This window comes from Tamandua tetradactyla, chromosome 11 (assembly GCF_023851605.1).
Source record: "Tamandua tetradactyla isolate mTamTet1 chromosome 11, mTamTet1.pri, whole genome shotgun sequence".
Classification (NCBI taxonomy): domain Eukaryota; kingdom Metazoa; phylum Chordata; class Mammalia; order Pilosa; family Myrmecophagidae; genus Tamandua; species Tamandua tetradactyla.
The window spans coordinates 63,921,972-63,946,141 of NC_135337.1; the positions used below are offsets into that span (position 1 = coordinate 63,921,972).

Genomic DNA, 24,170 nt, shown 5'->3' on the forward strand with positions numbered 1-24,170 from the left:
ATCATGGGCAAATAAGATCATCAGAACTACATGAAGGTCACTGGATCTGGATACTTCCAGAGCCTGGGAGAGGAAACTGTAGGTGTGACCTCATGAAACAGGAGTCCTGCTGCTTTGTCGTCTGAGCAGAACTGGGAGGGAAGTTCTGCTGGAGAAAGCACTCTTTTTTTTTCTTTATTGTAAACAATAAACACAAACATTCTTGACATGGTTACAATCAATGACTCAAAATATCATCACATAGTTGTGTATTCATCACCATGATCATTTTTTTGAACATTTGCATTGCTAGCAAAAGGAATAAAACAGAAAAAAGATAAAACTCATACGTGTCATACCCTTTCTCCCTCCCTCTAATTAACCATTAGTATTTCAATCTACTCAATTTATCTTAAACTCCGTTCCCCCCCAATTATTTATTTCTTATCCATACTTTTTACCCATCTGTCCATACCATAGATAAAAGGAGCATCAGAACAAGGTTTTCACAATCACACAGTCACATTGTGAGAGCTATATCATTATACAATCATCTTCAAGAAACATGGCTATGGGAACACAGCGCTACAGTTTCAGGCACTTCCTCCAGCCTCTCTAATACACCTTAAACTAAAAAGGGGTTATCTATAAAATGCGTAAGAATAACCTCCAGGATAATCTCTCAACTTTGTTTGAAATCTCTCAGCTACTGACATTATTTTGTCTCTCTTCCCCCTTTTGGTGGAGAAGATTTTCTCAATCCCCTGATGCTGAGTCCCAGCTCATCCCAGGATTCCTGTCCCACGTTGCCAGGGAGGTCCACACCCCTGGGAGTCATGTCCCACATAGGTGGGGGAGGTCGGTGAGTTGGAGAAGGAACTCTTGCCTGGGATGAGAAGGGAATTTCTGTCTTGTTTTTGTATCAGGGCAGAGCCTTGGGGCTGGGGAAAGCAGCATCCCCAGCTGTCCAGTCAGATGCCAGCATCAGAGACAGGGGACAGGCTGTGCCCCTGAGAAAGGCAGCCCTTGGGCTACTTTGGTTAGGAGACTCCATAGGCCCTCGAGCTGCTCCCGTGCTCTGATGATTGCCTCTCTGCACTGTTTGAACACGTATTCCTAAGACCCAAAAGAAAAGGAGCTACGTGTTGGGAGAAGGGGTGGGTGGTGGGTCGGAGGCTGGGAGGAGACATCTGCTCCACCATGGTGGTCCCATCCTCAGGCGACAAGCAACCCACGGGCCTGGTGAGGAGGCCTGCAGGCTGGGGCGGGCCCCAGGGGCCAGTGGTGATGCAGAGGCTTCTGTTCCAGGCACCTATTGCCCAGGACCCAGGACCAGGGCTCATCTGCTGGGTGGGCAACAGGCCTGGTCCCAGGTGACCAGTTTGCTGAACAACTGATGATGTTTCCCAGAGTGCCAGCTTTCCCCCAGCCTTGCTGTCACAGTTCTCCATGCAGAGGGACTCGCTGGTTTGGTGGTACTGAAGGTCAGATCAGTGCATCTACACATCCTCGGTTGATGTTTAATAGGCCGATGGAGGGCTTGCCTTTGACCAGGGGCTCCTTCCTTTATTTCTGTTTCCGTCAGTGTGCCCTGCCTCTCTCCCTCCCCCTGCATCTTCTCCTTGGCCTTGGGAGGTACCAAGGCCTGGGGTGAACTGTCCTAGAATAAATTACAGGTACTTGCCTGAAATTTTTGCAGACACGGAGTTTTGTAAAAGTGGTCAGCAGCAGCTGGACTTTCAACCAGCTGATATATTGAGAATTGGCCAGGAGCCAGCAGGAGGACATCGGGCAAATGATGAGCCCTGGACCTTGGTTCTTCATCTATGCCGTGTGGACAGCCTCGTGGGGTGTTTGCAAGGGCTGCATTGGATCACATGCCGCCTGCCCAGCCAGCGGCATCATCACAGCTCTGCCCGGTGGGCGCTCACCCCCTAACCTCACCTCTCGTCTCTGTAGCTTGTATTGACCACAATGCCCTGACCACCCTACTGGTCCAAGCAAAAAAAGGGTGCCTGGGCCCACAGAGGTTGGGAAGGGCACTGTTGCCTGGAGCCGGGGGCAAATGGCTTTTCCTGTGGACAGCGTGAGCAGTGGGTGGTCAGGTCAGCCCGCCTGGAATGGTGAGTGGGGAGGAGGGTGCTGGGAGGAAAGTGGGTTTTTCCAGGAGGTGTGGGAGCAGCGCCTTGGCACATCCTCCAGGAGCGGGCAGAGGTGCCAGGGGAGCGGCTGGGGTGTCTGGTAAAGAGGGCAAAAGGCCAGCATTTGGAGTGTGCACAAAGGGCCTTCCTTCGGGGAAGTTTTGCCTCTGGCTCCCCTCCCTTCCTCCCCCTCTCTCCTTTGCTCTCCTCCCCATTTCCCCCTCCCTACCTCCTCTCTCTCTCTCTCACCCCTTCCGCTGTCCATCTCCCTCTTTCCCTCCAACTATACCTTTCCCGCCTTCCCCACACCCCCTCCCCCCAGCCCCCACCCTCCAGGAGTATTCTCTGCCCTCTAGGCAGCTCCCCAAGACCCCAGCCCTTCCAAAGACATAAACCTGCAGGGAGAGTGGTGCTCCAAGCAGCCTGAGCTGGGCCATGCTTTCTACCAAACCGGCCGGTGGGAGCTGGCCTCGACGCACCGACGCCCAGTGCCCAGGGGCTTAGAGGCAACAGGAGAGCACTGGGCATGGAGGCCGCCGGCTGTCTGCCCCTCCTGTGTGCACAGGGATAGGTCCCACGCCTTGTGCCATGTTCCCAGTGTCCCTGGGGCTGGGACGGGGGTGTGGGTGTGGGCCGGCTCTTCAGCTCCTTGGGGCTCAATGCCCTCTGGGGTCTTGTACCTCTTCAGAGGTGGCCTTGTTGTCCTGTCCTGGGAGAGTTCAGTCTGGGTCACAGTGAAGCAGCGAGGACCTACCTGGGACAGGGGGTGACACGTGGGGGAGCTGGGGATGAGGTGGGAGGGCAGCGGGCGCATTTACGTAGGCCCGGGTCCCTGAGGAGGGGCCTCGCCATCAGGGTTCACCCCCAGCCCCTGAGGCCACAGAGGGGGACTGGTTAAAACCAAAAGCTGCTTCTAGCTTCTACCTGGGAGGCCGGGCTGGGCCTGCCAATACCAGGTCCGGGCCCTGCTGCTTCCTCTTTTGGGAGACCTTGGTGGGTCACCTCCCCTCCATCAGCTTCAGGAACCGGATGTGAGAGCCTCTCTGCCCGTCAGCTGGGATGCAAGCTGGCGGACTTGATGGCCTGGCTCCCAGCTCTGCCCTGAGCAGGGCCCAGGCTCTGTGTGTCCCTGAAGCAGGGACAGGGGCCCCGGTGAGGTCCCGGCATCCCACTCCACCCTCCTGTCTCCCAGGGGCCCCAGGACGGGCCGTGCCGCAGCCCAGTGTCCTGCCCCAGGCCGGCTGGTTCCCAGGCAACCCCCTGCCAAGTGCACCAGCCTTCCAGGCCCTTCTGACATGCCGCCCGCCCCCCTGGGGCCCCGGGCGCCACTCGTCTAGGGCTGTACAACCATGTTCCCACAAACTCAGCGGCGCACAGTGAGCCCGTTTACCCTCTCACGGCCCCTGCAGCTCAGGAGGGCAGGCGTGGCATGGCGGCAGCCGTGGGCTCATCTTCAAGGCCCAGCCGGGGTCAGACCCGCTCGCTCGCCCCTGCGGTGACTGGGGGATTCCTGTTCCTTGCAGTTGGAGGCCTGCGGGTCTCAGCCTCTTGCTGGGCCGTCAGGTGGGGGCCACCCTTGAGTCCTTGCCAGGTGCACCCCCTCCCTCCAACACGGCCGCTTGTTCCATCAAAGCCAGCAAGGGAGAGAGAGACTCCTAGCAATTTGGACAGTACCTGCCTCTCCTCTCACCTGTTTCTCCTCCCTTCACCTTTCAACTCCCACGGGGCTGGGTGAGGGTTTCCCACAGTGACCACCCCTTTCTTTACAGCTCCTTCTCCTGCTAGGCTGTAGGCTGTCCCACCTCTGTGTCCCGAAGCTGCCCGCGTGCTTGAAATGCACAAGCGCTCAGCAAATATTTGTTGAATGAACAGTTGCACAAACAGAGGAGCCGGTGAGGTCTGTCCTAGGGCAGCGGCAGAGAGCGTAATACATTAGGTGGCCTTGCGCTAGAGCAGAGAGGGGGTCGAATTTTAATAAACACTGAGATTTTCAAAGTGCTTTCCCCTCCTGTCTTAGTTTTCTAGGGCTGCTGCGACACGTTACTACAAACTCGGTGGCTTAAAGCAACACGCATTTAGTCCCTCTCCATTCCGGAGGTCAGAAGTCCCGAAATCAAGGTGTGGTCGGCAGGGCTGCTCCCTGCAGAGTCTCTAGGGGAGAATCTGTCCCTCGGCAGCCTCTGGTGGCTGCTGGCATGCCTTGATCTGTGCCTGTATCACTGCAGTCTTGGCCTCGCGGTCGCCGGCCTCCTCCTCTCCTGTCTTCTGCTCTGTGTGTCTTATAAAGACACTTGCTATTGGCTTTCGGGCCCACCCAGACAATCTAGGATAATCTCCTCTTCTGAAGATCCTTAACTTGATCACATTTGCAAAGACCCCTTTTTCCCAAATAAGGCCACTGTCACAGGCTCTGGGGATGAGGTTGTGGACGTATCTTTTGCAGGACCCCATTCCGTATATGACTCTCCACCCACCCTAAGCCATCATTTCTCAGTTGAAGCCAGGGGTAGCACTAGCATCTGCCTAGGAGGCTGTCATGAGGGTGAATTAGACGCAGCGTGTTTCAGTCCGACCATGTTCTCCCAAAACTGAAGTTGATGCCTTTATTAACAGCAGCTGCTTCTTGGGTCAACTGACTAACTGTTGGGGTCCAGAGCTTAGGCCTGAGGTCGGTCACTGCTCCCTCTTCCATTAGTTTCTTGCCTTTGAGTCCTTCAAGTACAAGTAGGCTGGGACCTGGAATACAAATGCATCCTGCCTCCGTCTTGCTCATCAAAGACATAAACAGTGGAATTTTACATAGAACCATAGCTATGTCAAATAACCAGTTTGCTATCTTTGATTTATCTGGGTTATAAAAGAAGTTCCTTAGAAGAACTTACAGAGACTGACGGGGGTTTACACGTATGCCCGCTCACTCTCCCAGACTGCTCTGCTGATGAACTTTAATTCTCTTAGGGCTTGAACCTTGCTGACTTGCTTCCCAATAAAGCAAACAATCCAGCCGTCCGCCCTCCTGCTTTCCACCCTTCCCCTGAAACGGGGTAAAAGATTATTTCTGGTTGGTTGCCTTCCAAATGCATCATGCTTGAACAGCCACTCGATTCAAGAAACCCCAATGAATCATTGAACCGGCTGCCGCGGCCTGATGCAGGCCTGCCATGAAGAGCCTGACACAGCCATGCCGACCGTGGACGATGTTTTGGAGCAGGTCGGGGAGTTCGGCTGTTTCCAGAAGCAAGCCTTCCTGACCCTATGCCTCCTCTCGGTGGCCTTCGCCCCCATCTACGTGGGCATCGTCTTCCTGGGCTTCACCCCCGACCACCGCTGCCTGAGCCCCGGGGTGGCCGAGCTGAGCCAGCGGTGCGGCTGGAGCCTGGAAGAGGAGCTGAACTACACAGTGCCCGGCCACCAGGGCGCGGGCAGAGCCTTCACCCGCCAGTGCAGAAGGTTCGAGGTGGACTGGAACCAGAGCGCCCTGGGCTGCGCTGACCCGCTGGCCCGCCTGGCCACCAACAGGAGCCACCTGCCGCTCGCCCCCTGTCAACATGGCTGGCTGTATGACTGGCCCGGCTCTTCCATTGTGACCGAGGTGAGGACACACTCTGCCATTTGGGATAACATGGGGGCTTCAGGGACTGGGCAAAAATGTCAGACACGTCCTATGTGAGAGAGAAGGAGGAGGGCGTGGGGCCTCCGTGTGGGGCACTCTACATCCCCCTGTTTTTAATCCTGCATGCAACTGGGTCTCCCAGGATGAAGCTGGGGTTCAGAGAGGACAACTCATCCAGGCTGAGTTTGACTGTGGGACAGGGGTCTATGAGCAGACAAGGAACCCCTCTTCTTCCTTACCTACTGGTTCTCCACGAGCCTACAGAACCCACGTTGGGTCCTGTTTCCCCACTGCCAGTGTGGCTGATGTCCCCTTCCCCACACTTGATATATAAAAGATGGCGGCCGTGGTGATGTGGAAATTGCCAGGCTTCGGAGTCAGACTATTTGGTTGAAACCCAGCCTTGCCCCTTATTAGCTGAGTGATACTGGGTAAGTTGCTTTGGCCTCTCTGAGCCTCAGTTTCCTCATCAGGAAATTGGGGATAATAAAATCTACCTTCTAGGGTGTAAAGTTTGGCTGAGAAATGTGAAAGGGCTGACCAAATATAGACTACAAGACCGAAGTACTCTGTGAGGGCCCCCTTCCTGGGATGGGGCCGTGCGTCAAAGGGGCCTTGCTTGGATACTTTTATTAATTACTTGAGCATTTTGCTTTGAGAATATTTTGGTAAAAAGTGCCACTAGATTTTTTTTCCTGTCATAGACCCTTTTGGAAGCATTGCACCATGACAAGTGTGGGCCCGTGGGAACTGGCATCACGTCAATTGAATAGCCCATAACTCCAAACCTATTCAGAGGCTTGGTAAGCAATAGGTTGGTTTGGTGAGAACACTGCTGCCCTGATACAGGAAGTACCTGGGCACTTTCCTCTTGTCCCTCTGCCCATGCCTATGCCTCAGGGCTCCCACAGTTTCTTGGTTCTCCTCCCTTCATTCCCTTTCTTTTCTTAGTGGTGTCAGCATCACTTATTGCTGTTCTAGAAGAAAGCCCTGTGTTGCCTCTTCCCAGTGGCTTGATAAGCACTTTATCTGGGGGGCAGGCAGAGCAGCAGGCTTCCCATTTCAAGAGAAGTAAATGCTGGTATGACTTGCTTTACCAGCCATTAAACAAGCATCTGATCTCTGAGGTGTCCTCCAATGATGGATAACAAATGAGAGGAATCACTTTTCAGGAACATTTAACTGCCAGATTTCCTACTGGAAATCTAGAAGTAGATCAAGATGGAGAAGTTGTCATATACTCTACTTTTAAAGGGTCAGAGTCAACCATTCATCCTTTCACTCATCCACTCGTTCATTCACTCAACACGTTTTCAACTTCTCCTCTGTTCTAGGCACTGGATGTGATTCTGTGAGGGACGCAGAGATGAGAGATATGAGGTTCTTCAAAGGAGATTGCAGCCTCAAAAGGAGGGACATGGAGGGAGGTTGGTGAGAATAAGGCTTTAATTTGGGTTTAATGATAAACCCAAAGCCACGTGTGGTAAATACTGTGAATGGGTATAGAAAGGTCAGTGAGTTCTAACGAGGGAGCCATCTCAGCTGCTGAGATGGCATTTGAGCTGGGTCTCAGTTGGTATTTTGACCAAAAATAAATGAGAATGAGGGGAGGAAGCAAATTTTATGCCAAGGGGACAACAGGGGCCAAGGTTCAGGGGAGAGGGAGCCTTTGCTATATTTGGGGAGCAGTGAATTATTAAATTGATTGGAATCCAGGGTCCCATAGTGAATAATGAGGGAGGATGTCGGTGATATCTCAGCTTAGGACATGAGCATGAAGTCTTAAGCATAGGGTTGCTGGGTAAACAGAACGTCCAGGATGAATACTTTCTTAGTAATAAGTATGTCCCAGACATTGTATGATACTTGATACTGATAATTAACTGGGAATACAAATACTGCATGAGCCATACACTTATGGTAAAAAAAAAAAAGCATTGTTTATCTGAAACTCAAATGCAATTTGGCATCCTGTATTTTTATTTAAATCCCTTCCAAGGGAGGGAGACACTTGAGGAGTCCAATAAGGATCCTGGTTAGAAACATCAACTCCCATGGTTGTCATAGGAACGAAAGGGAGGGAAGATTGAGAGATATGGACGTTGGGTGCGGTGGGGAGGAGAAACCAGTTTGGCTGAGGATTCTGGCTTGCAGGACTCGATGTGTGGAGCTGCTGAGAACTGAGATGGGAGGACAGAGGAAGGAGCGATTTGGGCAGGTAGAGGTTCTTGGCAAGACCCTGACCGAGGTGGGTGACAGTAAAGACGGGGAGGAAAGATCATGGTAGGAGAGCAGAAGAACTGATCGGCTGCCTGTGGCAATTAAAGGGCGGGCTTCCCCAAGATCTAGCGCTTTGGAGATGGATTGAAAGAATCCTGGAGCCACTAATAGAGATAGAGAAAAGGAAGTGATTTTAGGAGAAAGAGTTCATTTGAGGTTAAAGGTGGGCTCTGGGTCAGGAGGACAATAGTCATTGGCTCCCGGATAAGAGTGTTCTTCCACTTTCCATCTCTTTTCTGAGCACTTTAAAAGTGCCTTGGCATCAGAGCCTCATTTCAACTGAAGTTTATTCTCCAGGAATTAACCTTAGCTATTCATTTCTGCAGAAATAATCTTTAACTTAGCCTTGCCTTGGACATTGGAACTTGCTTAATGGAGGAAGATAAGCTAACTTATTTGAATACCAGGTTTAGCATGACCCTCAAATTTCAAAGACTGGGGTCATGGGGTCCATTTTGGGAAGGAATGTGCATGCTCCCTGACTTATTTTTTAAGGCAGTTTTATTGAGATATATTAACATATGATATAATCACCCCAAGTATATAATCCGTGGTTTATAGTATCATCATATAGTTGTGCGTTCATCACCACAATCAAATTTTGAAACTTTTCATTACTCCAAAGAAGAATAAAAATAGAAATAAAAAAAGAACCTCCAAAATATCCCATACCACTTATCCCAACCTATTATTTATTTATTTTTTGTTTTTATTTTCTTTCTCATCTGTCCATACATTGGATAAAATCACAATCACATGGTCACACCATGAGAGCCGTATAGCTATACAATCATCTTCAAGAATCAAAGCTACTGGATTACAGTTAAATAGTTTCAGCTATTCAAATACACTAAAAGCTAAAAATGAATATCTATATGATGCATAAGAATAACCTCCAGAATAACCTCTTGACTCTGTTTGAAATCTCTCAGCCCCTGAGACTTTAATTGTTTCATTTCTCTACCCCCTTTAGGTCAAGAAGGCTTTCTCAATTCCATGATGCCAGGTCTAGGCTTATCCTTGGGGGTCATGTCCCAACTTGCCAGGGAGATTTACACCACTGGGAGTCGTGTCCCACATACGGGGCAGGGCAGTGAGTTCACCTGCAGAGTTGGCTTAGAGAGAAAGGCTACATCTGAGAAACGAAAGAGGTTCTCTGGGAGTGACTCTTAAGTAGAAGTATAAGCAGGCTTAGCTTCTCCTTTGTAAGAATAAGTTTCATAAGGGCAAGCCACAAGATCAAGAGACTTGGCCTATTAAATTAGTAGTCTTCGATGCTTGTGAAAATATCAGGAATTCTTCAGGTGGGGACGTTTAATATTTCCATCTCTTTCTCCAGTCCCTCGAGGAGACTTTGCTAATACTGTTTTATTTTCTGCCCAGATTAACTGGGATGTATTGGGGCATCATACTAACCTGTTAAAACCAACATGATCTCATTCCTTATTCAAAGTTCCATGAAATCAGGGTGTTTGAATAAACTGACCATACAAGTTAAATTAGATAGTGTGCTTTAGAAAGTATAAGTTTTGTACCAAATAAACATCTCTTCCTTTGGTCTCACATAGAAGTTGAAATTTTAAAACACAGTCAATATCATCCTTTACCTTTAGTCTGATTTATCTTAGTCCTAACTAGATCAGCGTCATTCATATCTGTCATTAAAGTCTGATCTCTTTTATCAGCTGTTTGAACAGTTGTCCGCATGTTCCCTGACTTTTGATTCTCCTTGGCTGCTCCTCTTCTGCTCTCTCAGCCCCAGCCCCAGCCTCCACCCCTGGCCAGTGAGCCACTGCTTGTATCTGCCATGAACACTGAGCAAGAGAAAGAGGGCTCAGCCCAAAGGGGGATGGGGGAGGTTACATCAATATTTCCTAATCTCACCTCATTCAAGGAATCTCAAGGAGTCTTATTTCAGACCTACTGATACAGAATCCACAGGGAGTCTACATTTTAATGAGGACTCTAGGTGATTCTCATGATCAGGCGTGTTTGGTGAGCATTGCCCCTTGTTTCCCTTGCTGTGCCAGAGGGGAGCCCCTGTCGCTGCTGCAGTCTGAAGGCTCCAGGGAAGAACATTTCCTGTCTCTTGGAGCTTCAGGTGTTTGCAGCAATCGTTGGCATTCGTCGGCTTGTGGATGCAGCACTCCTGTCTTTGCCCCTGTCTTCACGTGGCCATCTCCCTTCAGGTGTTCCCGTGTCTTCTCCTCTGTGTGTCTGTCCTAAGGACACCAGTCATTGGGTTTAAGGGCCACCCTAAACCCAGGACAATGTCATTTTGAGATCCTTAACTTAGTTACATCCCCAAAGACCCTTATTTCAAGGAAGGTCACATTCCAAGGTTCCGGGTGGGCATGTCTTTTGGGGATAGCATTCAACCGGGCACAGACAGTAGTCAGGGCATTTTCAGGAAGGGCAGGAGGAATATCTTACAGAGACATTTGCAAAGATTAAAACAAAACTAAATGAACAACCCTCTCCACCACCATCAAAACAAACAATCAAACAAACAATGACCAAGAAAGAAACAGACTGAAGCTCAAGGGTTAGAAGTCCACATATCCTGCCCCTATCCCCATGCCACCTCAGTGAAATTTACTACATAGAGAACGTTGTCTTAGGCAATATGGGTGGAGGGATAGAAAAGAGACAGTTGCCAGTTGGAGAACCAAACCCTGAGATAGCCAGACAACACAGAGGAATTATCTGGACCAGTGCATACTAGTGGTCAGGGCACAGGCAGATAAAACCCAAGGAACGGCCAGTGGGAACATTGTAAGTTAGTGGCCTCCTGGGAGGAGTTCCATGGAGAAGGCTTACTTTAGGCTGAATTTTAAAGGAACAAAGCATTTAGATGGGTAGAGAGAATGAGGGGGAATAGCATGAACATGCTTCTCACTGAGCTGTAATGTTTATGTTGGCGGATGGTGGGTTCTGGGTCACAAGACAATTAATGGGAGAGACTCATTATTAGTCTCTGAAAGTCAGGTGGTAACACTAATTTTTGTCTATATTTCAGAAGAAAAATGGCTCATGTCAAGACTGTAAGTATGGAGTCATTTTAGCTAATGGGATGGAACCCAAGGCTGGCTGTGGGCTGACTCCAAGAGGTTCTTAATGGTGGACCCCAAAGGAAAAGCTAGAACAAGTGCATGGCTCAGAACTAGTGTTTCTAAGGATTTGAGGGTGGGTTGATAATGGAACCTCACTTAAAATAATTAGTTTATTATTTACTATGAGAATTTGAACCTGTTCCCACAAAAGATATGTTCCATGACTGTGATCTTATTTGGAAACAGGGTCTTCGAAGATTTGGCTGGTTAAGATGAGGCCAAACTAGATAAGGTTGAACCTTATATCAAGCAGGAAATTTGGACACAGACACAAGGGGAGGAAGATGGAGGCAGAGATTCAGGTGATGGATCTATAAGCCAATGAAGGCCAAGGATGGTTGGAAAACACAGAAGCTAGAAGAGGCCAGGAAGGATTCTCCCCTGCAGGATTCAGAGGGAGCATAATCTTGCTGACACCTTAAGTTCAGACTTGTAGCTTCCAGAACAGAGATACACAAACCTCTGTTTATTTAAGCCACACACTTTGTGGTTCTTTATTACGGCAGCCCTAGAAAACTAAGACATTTACCCAAACAATTTTCACATGATGTCTCGCAGTAACTTCGTGAGTGTGACAGAACTGGTCCAATGTGCCTGTTGCAGAAAGAGAAACTGAGGCCTGACATTGTTAAGTGGTCTGTCTGCCATCCCACTCCGTGGTGGGCACTATGGTCTGGTAAGGCAGAGCCATGAATCCCAAGTAAGAAGAGCAATGGAGAGAGACTGGGGAATGGAAGAAAGAATCTGTCCTGGACACCAACCACAAATGGCTGTAACCAGGAATGGGACAGGGGTGAGAGGTCCCAGCTCCACCTATCCTGAACTTCTTGCTTCCCTAGAGCTCTGTCCTCCTTCCTGACCTCTCATCTGCTGGATGAAGTGGGGGATAATTCCATGGACAGCCTTTGGCCATATCCAGCGTGAGTCAGCCTTCACCCCCCCACTGTCTTCTGTTTGGGTGGGGTGCAGGATGTCCCAGAGATGCTCCTTATTTATATGGTTTTCTTCCTCTAAGCCCTCTACATACACTCGGGAATTTGTCCTCTCCTTTCCTAAACCCCAAACAGAATGAAATCCCCTCACGAAGCAGTCTGCTCCTCTGCCTTTTCCTCTATCTCTCACCTCCTTGAATCTCTCCCTTCCTCTGGCTCTTGAGACATGAGACTCTCTGAATCATCTCCTATCTCTGTCCCACCCCCTCAGCATGCAGAGGGCTGAGGGAGCCACAAGAAGCCCTCACTTTCCCACCTCTAGGTCTTTGCTCAGCTCCTCTTGCATTTCTACTCTTGACTCCATCAATCACAACTGAATGTATATAATTATTGGTCTTTTTTTCTTTATTATTTTTCTCCCTCACTAGACTGAAAGTTTCTCAAAAGCAGGGATCATGACATCTTGTTCTCAGTTGTAGCTTCATCCCCTGCCATGGTGTCAACCAAATGATCAATGTCCCATGAATATTTGTTGAATGAATAGATACATGAACGGGCCTAGGGCCCTTGTCTCAATGTCCATCTGAAAATCTTCCTCTTCTAAGAATCCCTGTCTGATTTTTCCAATTGTTATGTGAAGGCTTGACCCCAAGTGCTTACACGGAATTAAACACCAAAGAAATAGAAGAAAAGGCCAAGCATTCTGGGGGGATTTGTTACCTTCCAGAGTGGGATTTGGGAAGAATGTTCGGATTGTACAGGGATCAAGAGGTGAATGGATGGTGAGCCGGGACGGGGGTGCGGAGTCATATTCCCTTGAGGAAGTTTGTCAGAAAAAAAGGAGAGAAAGGAGCAGCATATAAATAAAAGACCAAGAAGGCCATTGCTTTTTTCCAATTCAGGGAATCATGTGTATTTGAAGACAGAGGAAAGAAGACAGTGAAGGGGTGGGAGGGCTGAACGTTGGAGACCCTGCCAGCGTAACTCCCAGCTCATGCCCCATTCCTTGCTGAAAATACACACTGAAATAATACTGAAGTAACTGAAGGATACTGAAGTAATTGAACACTTTGCTACATGCGTCTTTTCTGGAAAATCACTGCCATATTTCCTTTTAGGAAAAGCATCTAATGACCATATTTTTTTCTGAAAAGCACTGTATCTGTTCTTGCTTCCTTTATCAAAGATGCTTTTTGTCTTTCAATAACCAACTAGCAGTGTCAAGGCACGTGACAATAGACTCTTTAATTAATATCTAGTCTGATAAATCGAAGATACTAGGCATATAAAGGTAGCTACTGAGGATTCCACCAGAAACACAGAAATTCCTAAGATATTGAATTTTTTCTTATGAAAAAAGTGGTAGGAGAAAAAATATTTGAAATATCCAGGGGATATCAAGTTTTGTGTAATTGATTTACTTTGTTCAGAGAAAAAAGGTAAGGGTGTTGTTGTGATACACTAAAGATTTTATATTTTTGGTCTCTCCTTACTGTACCATGACTTCTCAGTTTAACCTGGTGTGTGACGATTCCTGGAAGGTGGATGTGTTTCAGTCGTGTGTGAATGTAGGCTTCTTCCTCGGCTCTCTGGGAGTTGGCTACGTTGCAGACAGGTATGTAAAGGCTGATTTGATGAAACCTATTAGTGCCACAAGGAGAGTGGATTTAGGGCCAATGATGGAAGGATGCAACCAGTTAGAATGTATTGCAGAAGTTGGTAGAAATAAGATGGGACATTGCTTCAGACTACCATGGTAGTCTAAAAGAGTCTCCTAAAAGAGGAGAGATTTGAGATGTCTTTTGAAACTACTTACATACAGATTGTTGGGTTGGAGTTGGGGACTGAGAGAAAGGGATGGAGCCAAGATGTATGCTTTTGAGCAAATGGGTGAGGGTGGTGCCATTTTCTGAGATGGGAAAGAGTGGGTTAGGAATGGATTTTTGTTGCAGCAGTTTGTAGGGGAAGGAATTGGGAAGGAATAGAGAGTTCTATTTTAAATGTGTGAAGTCTGGAGATGTATTCAATGTAAGTAGCCTATGAAGCATCTAAGAAAAGACTGCCAAGCAGGCAGTTGGATACATGAGTTGAGCTCAGAAGGGAGGCTTGGGCTGGAGGTAGATATTTCGGATTTGCCACCAGTAATTTGTATTTAAAAATTATAAAACATGTTTGAGATCATCTGGAAGAGGGTATTGAAGGAGAACTTCAGATTTAGAGGTTGGTAAGGGAGGAGTTGCTGGCAAAGGAGATTTAGAAGAAAAGACAGAGAGCTGAAGGCGAGTACTCTCCTGGGAGAGTATGATTGTTCTAGTTTGCTAAAGCTGCCAGAATGCAACACACCAGAGATGGATCAGCTTTTAATGAGGGCATTTGTTTAGTTAAAAACTTATAGTTCTTCAGAGGAAAGGTAATTAGCTTTCATCTGAGGTTCTCTGTCACATGTGAAGGCACATGATGACATCTGCTGGCCTTCTCTCCTGGCTTCTGGGTTCCAGTGGCTTTCCCCGGGGTGATTACTTTCTGCATCTCCAAACATCTGGGTTGTGCTGTCTTGAGCTGTCCTCTGACCTCTCTCTCTTTTAAGCCTCCAGTTAATTAAATTAATTAATTAAATTAATTAACATCACCCATTGCGAAGGCAGTCCCCTTAGCCGACTGCAGATGTAATCTGCCCCAGATGAATTTCACTTGCTAATGATTCAAGTCCCGCCCCACCCCCCCAACAGACCTGGCCAAGATGACACCTGAACCTAACTATCACAGTGATATTACAGAAAACAGGGGAGGAGCATGGATGAGAAGGAAGTGGCTGCCTGTGCGAAGATGCCGTGAAATCACAGAGGGGCCATTAGATCTGGGATGTGGGGCCACATATAACCCCGGCAAGAACAGTGACAGGGAAAATAAGAAAAAGGGGAGATGAGAAAGTGGAGTTCACATGAGTTGGCTGTGAGAGAGAGCTGAGAAATGGGAGGTAACTGGGGAGTCCAGGACCAGAAGGTTCTGCTGAGGAGAACGATGGTGAAGGGAGCAGGGAATGCAGAAGCAGGGAGTAGTAGGTGTTCACTGTTTGCCACGGAGGAAAGACAGAAGAGATGGATGCTGATGTGGCTGGGTCCACACACTCTGAGCTGAGAAGCTGGTGGGCTTCTAGCAAAAAATTTCCATAGTTTCATTGAAGTGTGAGGAAGTGTATTAGCTTGGGTTCTCTAGAGAAACAGAATCAGCAGGAGGCATCTGTAAATATAAAATTTATAAAAGTGTCTCATGTAACCATGGGGATGTAGAGTCCAAAGCCTGCAGAGCAGGTCACAGATTGGCAGTTCCAATGAAGGTCTTCAATGAACTCTCAGGAGAGGGCGAGTGGATGAAGGAGGAAGGTGATTATCTCTTCTGAATCTTCCTTAAAAGCCTTCTGCTGATTAGCTTAAGCATCACTCATTGCAGAAGACATTCCCCTTAGCTGATTGCATTTGCAATCAGTGGATGCAACCATCATGGTCATGATCTAAGTCCATAAAATGTCCTCATAGCACAGACAGGCCAGCACTTGCCCGCCCAGACAACCAGGCACCACCGTCTGGCCAAGTTGACGCATGAACCTGACCGTAACAGTAAGTTTGTCGTCTGGGAGCTGGGAAGGGTGTAGGTGGTGCTGAGAAGGGGCAGGAAGTTTTTGTTAATCCTGCTTTATGTGTATTTATTAATAATATTTTATTAGTATTTACTAATTCCAAATGACATTAACAGATACTCATGTTATATTTATGGTAAAAATATATCTCTATATGTTGAAAATAAATATTTTAAGGAGTACCAAAATGGTATAAATGAATATTGCATTTTCCCTAACTCTGTCTTCAGAGATTGTGTGATGAAATTGGTGCATAAAAATAATTAAAAAAAAGGTATTTAGGGAACTGCAGGGTAAATGAACAAGAGCTGATTTTTCAAAACCATGGACCAGACTGTCAATTATTCTTTGGGAATCTAATGGTACAGAAGATCAAGCTCAAAATTCTATCCTGCCCCTAGGAAGTTCATACTCGCAAGCCATCCATCTATATCATCGTGGAGAAGAGCCAGAAGGACAGAGATGGGAAATAGCTGGAGGAACTCTATCACGAATGGAATGCAACTCTAATGAAAGCCCCACTCTTTAGTCTCCTGTCTGTTTTCCGGGGCAGGAGGTTTGAGGAGGGAAGACTTGAAGTAGACATTCGAAGCAGGAGGGGTTACTGGAGAACAGCCTTGGGCCTGCTGGGCAGAGCTGAGAGTCATCTTGAGTTTGAGATCCTGAACTCAAAGCCAAGGGGTTGTGATTGGATGTGAGATGTTGTTCCCTGTGCTCTTGCCTCACTCTTAGAGAATGCGGTAGGAGATGTAAAAGATCGAGTCAATAGAACATGATACTGATATGCAGCATTAGCACATAATTTGCACATCCTGTCCATGAAAAAGGACAGGAAAGAACAATCCTCCATAGATAATCTATTAGAATTGAATATTTTTGTAGAAATATTTTGTAGAAAGCTTTTATGACCATTAATGAGCCTAACTATGTGAACAAAAAACAAACAAACAAACAATGGCCTGTTTTTTGGTGCACCGTGTTAGAGCTGGGTGAGTCCATTGTGGACAGCCATCGTTCCTTTTGGACGTGAATTGCCAAGAGTGATTTTAATTCCTTTTCGGAGTGGTTTAATGAAACCTTGCTGTGGCCACCAAGTTTGCTAGGGACAGAGGAGGTCAGGGTTGCGAGCTGGACAGAGATTTCCTGGCAGACCCTTAGGGTCCTGTTTTAGTTCGCTAACACTGACAAAGGGCAATGTACCAGGAAGGGGTTGGCTTTAAGCAATGGGGACTCATTATCTTCCAAGTTCACAGTTCTGAGGCTGTGAGAAATGTACACAGCGAGGCATCAACAGGATGATACCTTCCCCCTGAAGACAGGCTGCTGGTGACCAGGGCTCTTCTGGCACGTGGCCATCTCTGCTGGCCCTGCTCCCCTGGGTTTCACTGCTTCTAGCTTCTGGCTTCCATGGCTTCCTCTTTGTGGTTTCTCTGTTTTCTGAGTGCCCTCTCTCAGCTGCTCTGGCTTTTCTTTCAGCTTCTCTGTGTTTCTCTGAATTTCATCCTTTTATAAAGGGGTCCAATAAGAGGATTAGGACCCACCAGGGGCATGCCTCCTCCGAAATAGCCTAATCAAGATGTCCCACCCACAACAAGTCCCCCCCACCCCCAGAAAGGATCAGCTTCAAGAGGTTCAACTTTTCTGGAGTCCATAGAGCCTCACACGGTTGCAGGTCCCTTGGGAAAGCAGAGACCTGGGGCCCCGGATGGGATGCTGGGTGTCCCACCGTGCAGCCCGGCCCCAGCCCTTCACAGGTTCCTCTCTCACACGCTTGCCTCCTTGTCTCTGAAGGTTTGGCCGGAAATTGTGTCTCTTGGTGACGACCCTCATCAGCGCCGTCTCAGGAGTGCTCATGGCGTTTGCTCCAAACTACCCCTCCATGCTTTTCTTCCGCCTGGTGCAAGGGCTGGTCACCAAGGGCAGCTGGACGTCTGGCTACACCTTGAGTAATTATTAATGGGTCTGAGGTTTCCATGGGTTTAAATGATCAACAGGGGTTAGACAGTGGGTTCAAGTGGGATGCAAACATGCGGGTGGTTTTTTTGGGGTTTTTTTGTTGTTGTTGTTGGGATGTTTGCAGAATCTAGAGAGAGTTGCCAACACTGGCTGTGCGATGGTGTGTGATGGGACAGAGTTGAGTGTGGGCTGATGGCCTGTTTTTTTTGCTATATCTGAGAGATGCTTATATAGACCCATTCATTAAGCACTTACATAGGTCAATGTTTCTGTATCAGTTAATGCATGGGGGGAACAAAAAGGTATACATCAGTGTGTTTACAGCCATGGGGAAGAGGCCTGGGAAGAGGAGAAAGAGGTGGGTGGTGGTGGGGGAGGGGACAGCTTCTTAATTTTTAAACATGAACAAACCAGCGTGTCCTTAAAAGAAATGCAACAAACTCGACTGGTTCCAAATGACACCCAAAAGTTAGGAGAGAACAAAAAAGAGGAAATAAGAGAAAGGATAAACAGCACAATTTTAAAATTGAGGTATAAACACACATGAGGAGTTCTACCTGGTAACTTTTTATTCCCCCTCCAATTTTCCATGAGGAGTAAGAATAGAAAATTAAGAATACTTTCCTGGAGGAAAGCAGTTGGAAAGAGTCACCTGCTGCCTCCTCAGCTTATGGATAAGCCACACTTGTTCATTTGTGTGGACGAGAAAAGAAACGGTTGACATCTCACCGTGTCTGAAAACTAGGCCCTGTGGCGTGGCATCTGAGAACCAGCTCACAGGATAAAGTGGCCCCAATGATGTCCCTACCTTGAAAAGCCACGAACACATTGCTTAAGTATAGCTAGTTCAGTTGATGTGTATCCACGAAATCAAATGGAATTTTTATTCAACTATGAGAAAGAATGACGTTCTGAGACCTGCTGCAGCATGGGAGAACCTAAAAACATGAAAATAAGAAACGTAAGAGCAAATATTGTCTGACATGATTTATAAAAAAGGACTAGAAGCAGCACATTTGCAGAGATAGAAACACAGATTAGAGGTTGTCAGGAGATGGAAGGAGGGTGGAGGTGGGTGTTGGGCAAAGAAAAACTGTTTGGGGAAAGGAAAAAGGATAAACTTTATGTAAAATGAATTATACCCCAACAAAGACATTTGAAAAAGAGAGGACAGGAAAAAAAGAAAGAAAAAATATTTATCAAAAGCCTATGTCATACCGTCTGCCAAACACGCACAGGTTACGAGGATTAACTGTGGATCAAATTCATGCTCCTGCCTATACTTCCCTGCTGTGTGATGTTGGGCAAGTTACATAATCTCTCTGTGCTTCCCTTTCCTCAGATTGGGAAAAGCAGTGGTCCTTCCTCCTGGGGTTCTTGGGGCGAATACATTGCACTGGGTATGGTCTTAAAGCGATGCCTGCCATGTAATCTTTCTGTATGTGTTGGTGGTCAGGGGCTGGATTTGGTGATCAGGCGTTGTTGCACCTTCAAGGAGCCTGAAGGCCAGGGAGACAGGGGTAGGGGCCAAGGCGGGAAAACAGAGGTCACGCCACGAGAGCTCTTCTGGCCTGTTGCATCTGCTGCAGGACACCCCGTCTCCTGGCTCCCCTCTGGCCTTACCAGCTGCTCCCTCTATATCTCCTTCGCTGGCCCCTCAGCAATGCAGGACCCCAGTACGTCATACTGCAGCCCCAAACCTCCCCCACCCGCTGCCTCTGCTGCTCGGGGGGTGGAGCAAAGGGTCCTCCTTCCAGTTGCTCAGGCCCCCTGACGTGGTACCCAGTCATGGCACCCACTCCACCTTGTTTAATTTTTTTCTTATCCCCCGACCCCATCTCCGATCCCTCAGTAAAGTCTCTTGACTTTATTTTCAAAATACCCCCAGAATCCCACCCACTCTGCCACCTCTGCTGCTTCCACCCAGGCCAAGTTCCCACCCTCGTCGCTTTACCTCCCACCCCGCGGGTCTCCCTGCTGCACCCACATCCAATTCGCAACTGGGAGGCGAGGCACGCCTTTTAAAACATCAGCAGCTAGGGGTCATGCCGCTGCTGACAGTGGCTCTCTGCTCCCAAGGCCAAGCCTGCCTGATGTGCTCTGAGGCCCGAGCCTCCCACTCAGGCCCTCTGGCCTCAGGTCTCCCTGGAGCTCCTCTAGCACATGTCAAGGCTTGCGGTCTGCTGTCCCCTCTGCCGGGGCGCCCCCCTGCCACCCTCCTGGCCAGCTCCCTCTCCTGCAAATCTGCTCCCCCTTCACCTTCTCAGTAAAACTGCCCCCTCGCCACCCCACGCTTTCCCCACCCCACCCCCATGTACCCACCATTGCACGTACACGTGTTAACACAGTACGTAATTTTCTTACTCGTGATGCTCATTGCCTGCCTCTGTCATGAGAATGGAAGGAGGGTCCCAAACACCTGGAGCAGGGCCAGGTAACATTAACAGGATGTTTGTTAAATTGATGAACACCCCCGGGTTTCTGGAAAAGGTTTCAGCTCAGTCTGGAGTTTACAGGCAGGAAGGCTTTGGGCTGGAGAGGCTGGCAAGCTGGGGTCCTGAAGGCTAAAGAGGGAAAATATAGATGACAGATGAGGCTGTCACTGGACAAAGGCCAAGTGCTCAATAAGCTATTCCTGTGACCTCGGGGTTTCAATGAGAGAAAGAGTTTATTATATGGCATGTGGTGGGAGAGCAAATGGCCTAGCGGCCCAAAATCTGTTTCCCCACAGCGCAGTAACTAGGTAGTTCTAGTAGAGACAAGGTGGGCGGGTTTAGGGTAATGAGCCCGGTGGCCCCAGACGCTGTCATCAGAGGGGACCTATCACCGAGCATGTGCAGACTGACTCCGTGCCCAGCCACCGAGTGTAGGAAAGACGATGGCGATCGGGGTGTAGGTGACCTGTAGGGTCAGGTGTCAGCTACTGCGCATGTCAGGTGGGCCCACCTAGGTTCAATCTGTCCCGGTCATCAAGATAATTTGGCACTTGGGGTGGGATGTTCCGGGCAGACCCAAGACCCTCCATTAATAAGCATTAGGGCTGTCTTTAGCGATTACAAGACTCTAAAGTTGAGAAACTGGGTAACTGGGTGCAGTGAAGGTTAGTCAGAAGTTTTTACCATCACATGGGCAGAAGGTAGGGGCCATGCAGCCATTATCAGAGATCGAGGTGCTGGATCACAATTCAGAGATTCCACATATTTCCTTGTCTACTCCGCTAGACCAGAAAGCAAAAAGGAACATTTATATAATGATTCAGTTATCAAAATCATCCCTTAGACTCTGATTTCTCAGTCACAAGGCGATTAAAAAGGGATCGGAACCGCACACGTGTCTTGGGGGGCTTTAGGCAGCTGGAACACGTGGAAGAAGAGGAGGCTCAGTTGTGGTTGTGGTTTGGCGGTCAGCGGCTGGGGGGGGGGCCTGGGAAGCAGGCAGGGGGACCCAGGCCTCAGGGTGGGGGGGGACCTCCCTCCTCCCCGGAGCCCCAATAATGACCGTGTCTCCTGCTGCAGTCACAGAATTTGTGGGCTCGGGCTACCGGAGGACAGTGGCGATCCTTTACCAGATGGCCTTCGCGGTGGGGCTCGTGCTGCTGGCTGGGGTGGCCTATGCCATCCCCCACTGGCGGTGGCTGCAGCTGGCTGTGTCCCTGCCCACCCTGCTGTGTGTGCTCTACTACTGGTGAGTGACCTGCCCCTCCGTGGAGGCACGACAGCGCTGGGCAAGGGCGGCGGGCTCTCTGTCCGAGGTGCTCAGGAGACCGTCCCTGAGACACCTGGGTTTCAAAGGGAGAAGGAATTCATTGCTAAGGAGCAGATGGCCTGGTGCCGAAAATCTGTCTCCCGAAATCCAGGGAGTTCAAGGTTTTATGGAGTCTAACAAGGGGGAAGGGAATCCTTACCATGTCAATAGTAAGTACAGGCAGGAAGGGAGAGAGACCGGGTCATCCTCTCAACGGGAGTACAAGCAAAGACAATTTACAAATGTGAAGGAGGGAAACTGTGCTGGAACTGGTTTATGTTGGTTCGGGCTGACTCAAGTTCTTCCGTTACCATGAGGGGGTTGCCCTTATGATTGCAAGTTCCCAATGTTAAAAAAAAAAAAAAAAAAGGGAAAGGGAGTACCAGCATTAAAAAGGCTCAAAATAAAGGCTTTTACAATCAGTATCAGAGATCAGGGCAGCTGGATTATAGTTCAGAGATTTCAGGTATTTCTCTCTGTCAACACTAATATACCAGAAAGAAAAAAAAAGGAATATTTATATATTGATTCCAGTAGCCACAATCATTTGTTAAATCCTAGCTTCTCAGTTACAGCATCCCTCTGCCTGCAAGCATTAGGCTCAACTCCCCCTTGACCCTTTGTCCCCTTAAGTGGACCAAGCTCAGACACCACTCATGGCATGTTCCAAAGAGCCCTGATCTGCACACATAAGGTACTGTCCTGTCCCCATGCACAGGGTTTACCTGCCTTGGGGACCTGTGCATTTTTCTAATGTCACAGGTGCAGCCCTCATGGTGATGGGAGCTTATCCTCAGACAGAGCATCCCCTGCCCCCAGTAAAGGCATTCAGTGCCCAAATTCAGACAGAAATCTGGAGAAAGAGCAGACATCCTATAGTCTCAGATGTATGCTCTCTGGAAACACAAAGCTGAGCTCATGGCCAAAGAGATTTACCTTCTTGCAGGTCAGCTTTGCTCAGAGGTGGAGGAAGTGGCTCTTTAAGGGTGATTTGGTGGTTTCTGGAGATCTTGGAGATTGTCTATGTAACGTGTCCAGTGCATAGAAGGGATTCAATCCATGGTAGTTTTATCACCTTGACTGTGATAAAACTACCCTCTGCCCTCCCTCTTTTGTGCTTTCTCTCCTCCTCATTCTAGTATTCATTTTTACCATGATATTAGTACCATGAGCTCTGAATTGCCCCTCACGCTGTCACACAGTAGGCATTTGCTCTTTGTTGAATGAATGAATGAAAGGGCTGCTCGGTGTAATGCTCTCGGGGAAATGGGCACACGAAGCTGTCATGAGACAAAACAAGTCCCTGTGGGGTGTTACTCTTAACTGACTGTCAGCACTTCACAGCGCCTGGGGGATGAGCCACTTGGCAGGTAATTTTTCTGTGGTAGAGGGAAAAGGGGGTGGGAGAGTGGTCTGAGGAGAGAATCATCTGGCCCATGGACCTTCCATTACCATTTGGCCGAGGGCAAACCTTGCCTCTTAGTGACACAGATGTGGACCTCGTCTCTCTAAACAGAAGCTGACCTGTCAGTGTTGTACATTCCTGTTCAGGGACCTTAAACAAAAAGTTTTAAAAGAGCCTGTGTTGAAGCAAGGAGCCCATGGCTAAGTCTCAGTGGCCTGGGCTGGGAGAGAGCGATGCCTATGAATTTTCAGAAGACGCTCATACCAGAGATTCTCCATCTTTGAGTAGTAACATCCTCCTTCCCTTTGAAATGGATAGCATGGTATTTGTTTGATTCTTTTTTTCTTGCATGGACAGGCACTGGGATCCAAACCCGAGTCTCTGGGATGGCAGGCGAGAACTCTGCCACTGCACCACCATTGCCCACCCTATGTTTGATTTTAAAGGAAAGTGAATACATTTTATTTTGGATTGAAATAGCTTGATAAATGGTCAATATACCTTGAATAAAATGGACACATCCTGCTGTAAAGCAGTTATGGGAGTTTCGTGCAGCATAGACTATAAATGAGTATCCTTCCGATGGGAGAAGGGCTACTAGCTCCCCATGGGAGCACATGGTTCCCTTTCAATGGTTTATCTTAGTGGGTGGCTCTAGAAGGAGGAGGCTGCCTTTCCTTCTCCTGTGTGCCCTGTCTGGTGCCAGCCCACCATTGCCCCAGGTCCATACTCACAAGTTGCTTAAGGAATTATTGTCTCAATGTGAGGAGGGTGGGCTGCACTGAGCAGCAGCTTCCCTCTGGTCAGGACTCGCAATCAGGTGAGTTCTGGGGAGAATGCCACATGTGGACAATTTGTGCCTGCAGGTGTGTGCCGGAGTCCCCCCGATGGCTGCTATCGCAAAAGAGAAACACTCAAGCAATAAGTATCATGGGCCATATCGCCCAAAAGAATGGGAAGCTGCCTCCTGCTAATCTAAAGGTGATAAACTGAGGGTGGAGTGTGTGCGGCAGTAACTGGTTTATGTGCCTTCTGGAGCTGCCTTGGAAGGGAGGACGGCTCTCGGAGGGTCAGCGTGCCAGGGGCAGGGAGCCTGGTCATGGCTGATGGCTGGCCTGGGGTTGGCCTCTCTGAGCCAGCTATCTGGTCTCTGCGGCTGATTCTCTGACTCTCCTGCAGATGCTCTCTCTTGAAGAGGATGTCACCGAAAAGTTGAGCCCTTCCTTTGCAGACCTGTTCCGCACGCCATGCCTGAGGAAATACACCTTCATCTTGATGTACTTATGGTAAGGAGCGTTGACTATACCTTCCACAGAAGAAATCACCAGGCTTGCCCAGACATTGGAGTAACAATTTAAAGACCTTGCCAG

The 24,170-nt window shown here is 48.5% G+C and overlaps 1 protein-coding gene across 1 annotated transcript in view; it reads left to right on the forward strand.

Annotated features, from left to right (window-relative positions):
* Nucleotides 1-1,916: 1,916 nt before the first annotated feature.
* The window catches only part of SLC22A1 (solute carrier family 22 member 1), a 42,250-nt gene continuing 19,996 nt past the window's right edge, over nucleotides 1,917-24,170 (forward strand). Inside the window, exons 1-7 of the mRNA XM_077120773.1 lie at nucleotides 1,917-2,102; nucleotides 5,079-5,712; nucleotides 13,570-13,673; nucleotides 17,487-17,641; nucleotides 21,167-21,335; nucleotides 23,667-23,781; nucleotides 23,980-24,086. Of these exons, the coding sequence (XP_076976888.1) occupies nucleotides 5,269-5,712; nucleotides 13,570-13,673; nucleotides 17,487-17,641; nucleotides 21,167-21,335; nucleotides 23,667-23,781; nucleotides 23,980-24,086 (1,094 nt within the window). The 5' untranslated portion in view covers nucleotides 1,917-2,102; nucleotides 5,079-5,268. The remainder of the gene's footprint in view (nucleotides 2,103-5,078; nucleotides 5,713-13,569; nucleotides 13,674-17,486; nucleotides 17,642-21,166; nucleotides 21,336-23,666; nucleotides 23,782-23,979; nucleotides 24,087-24,170) is intronic.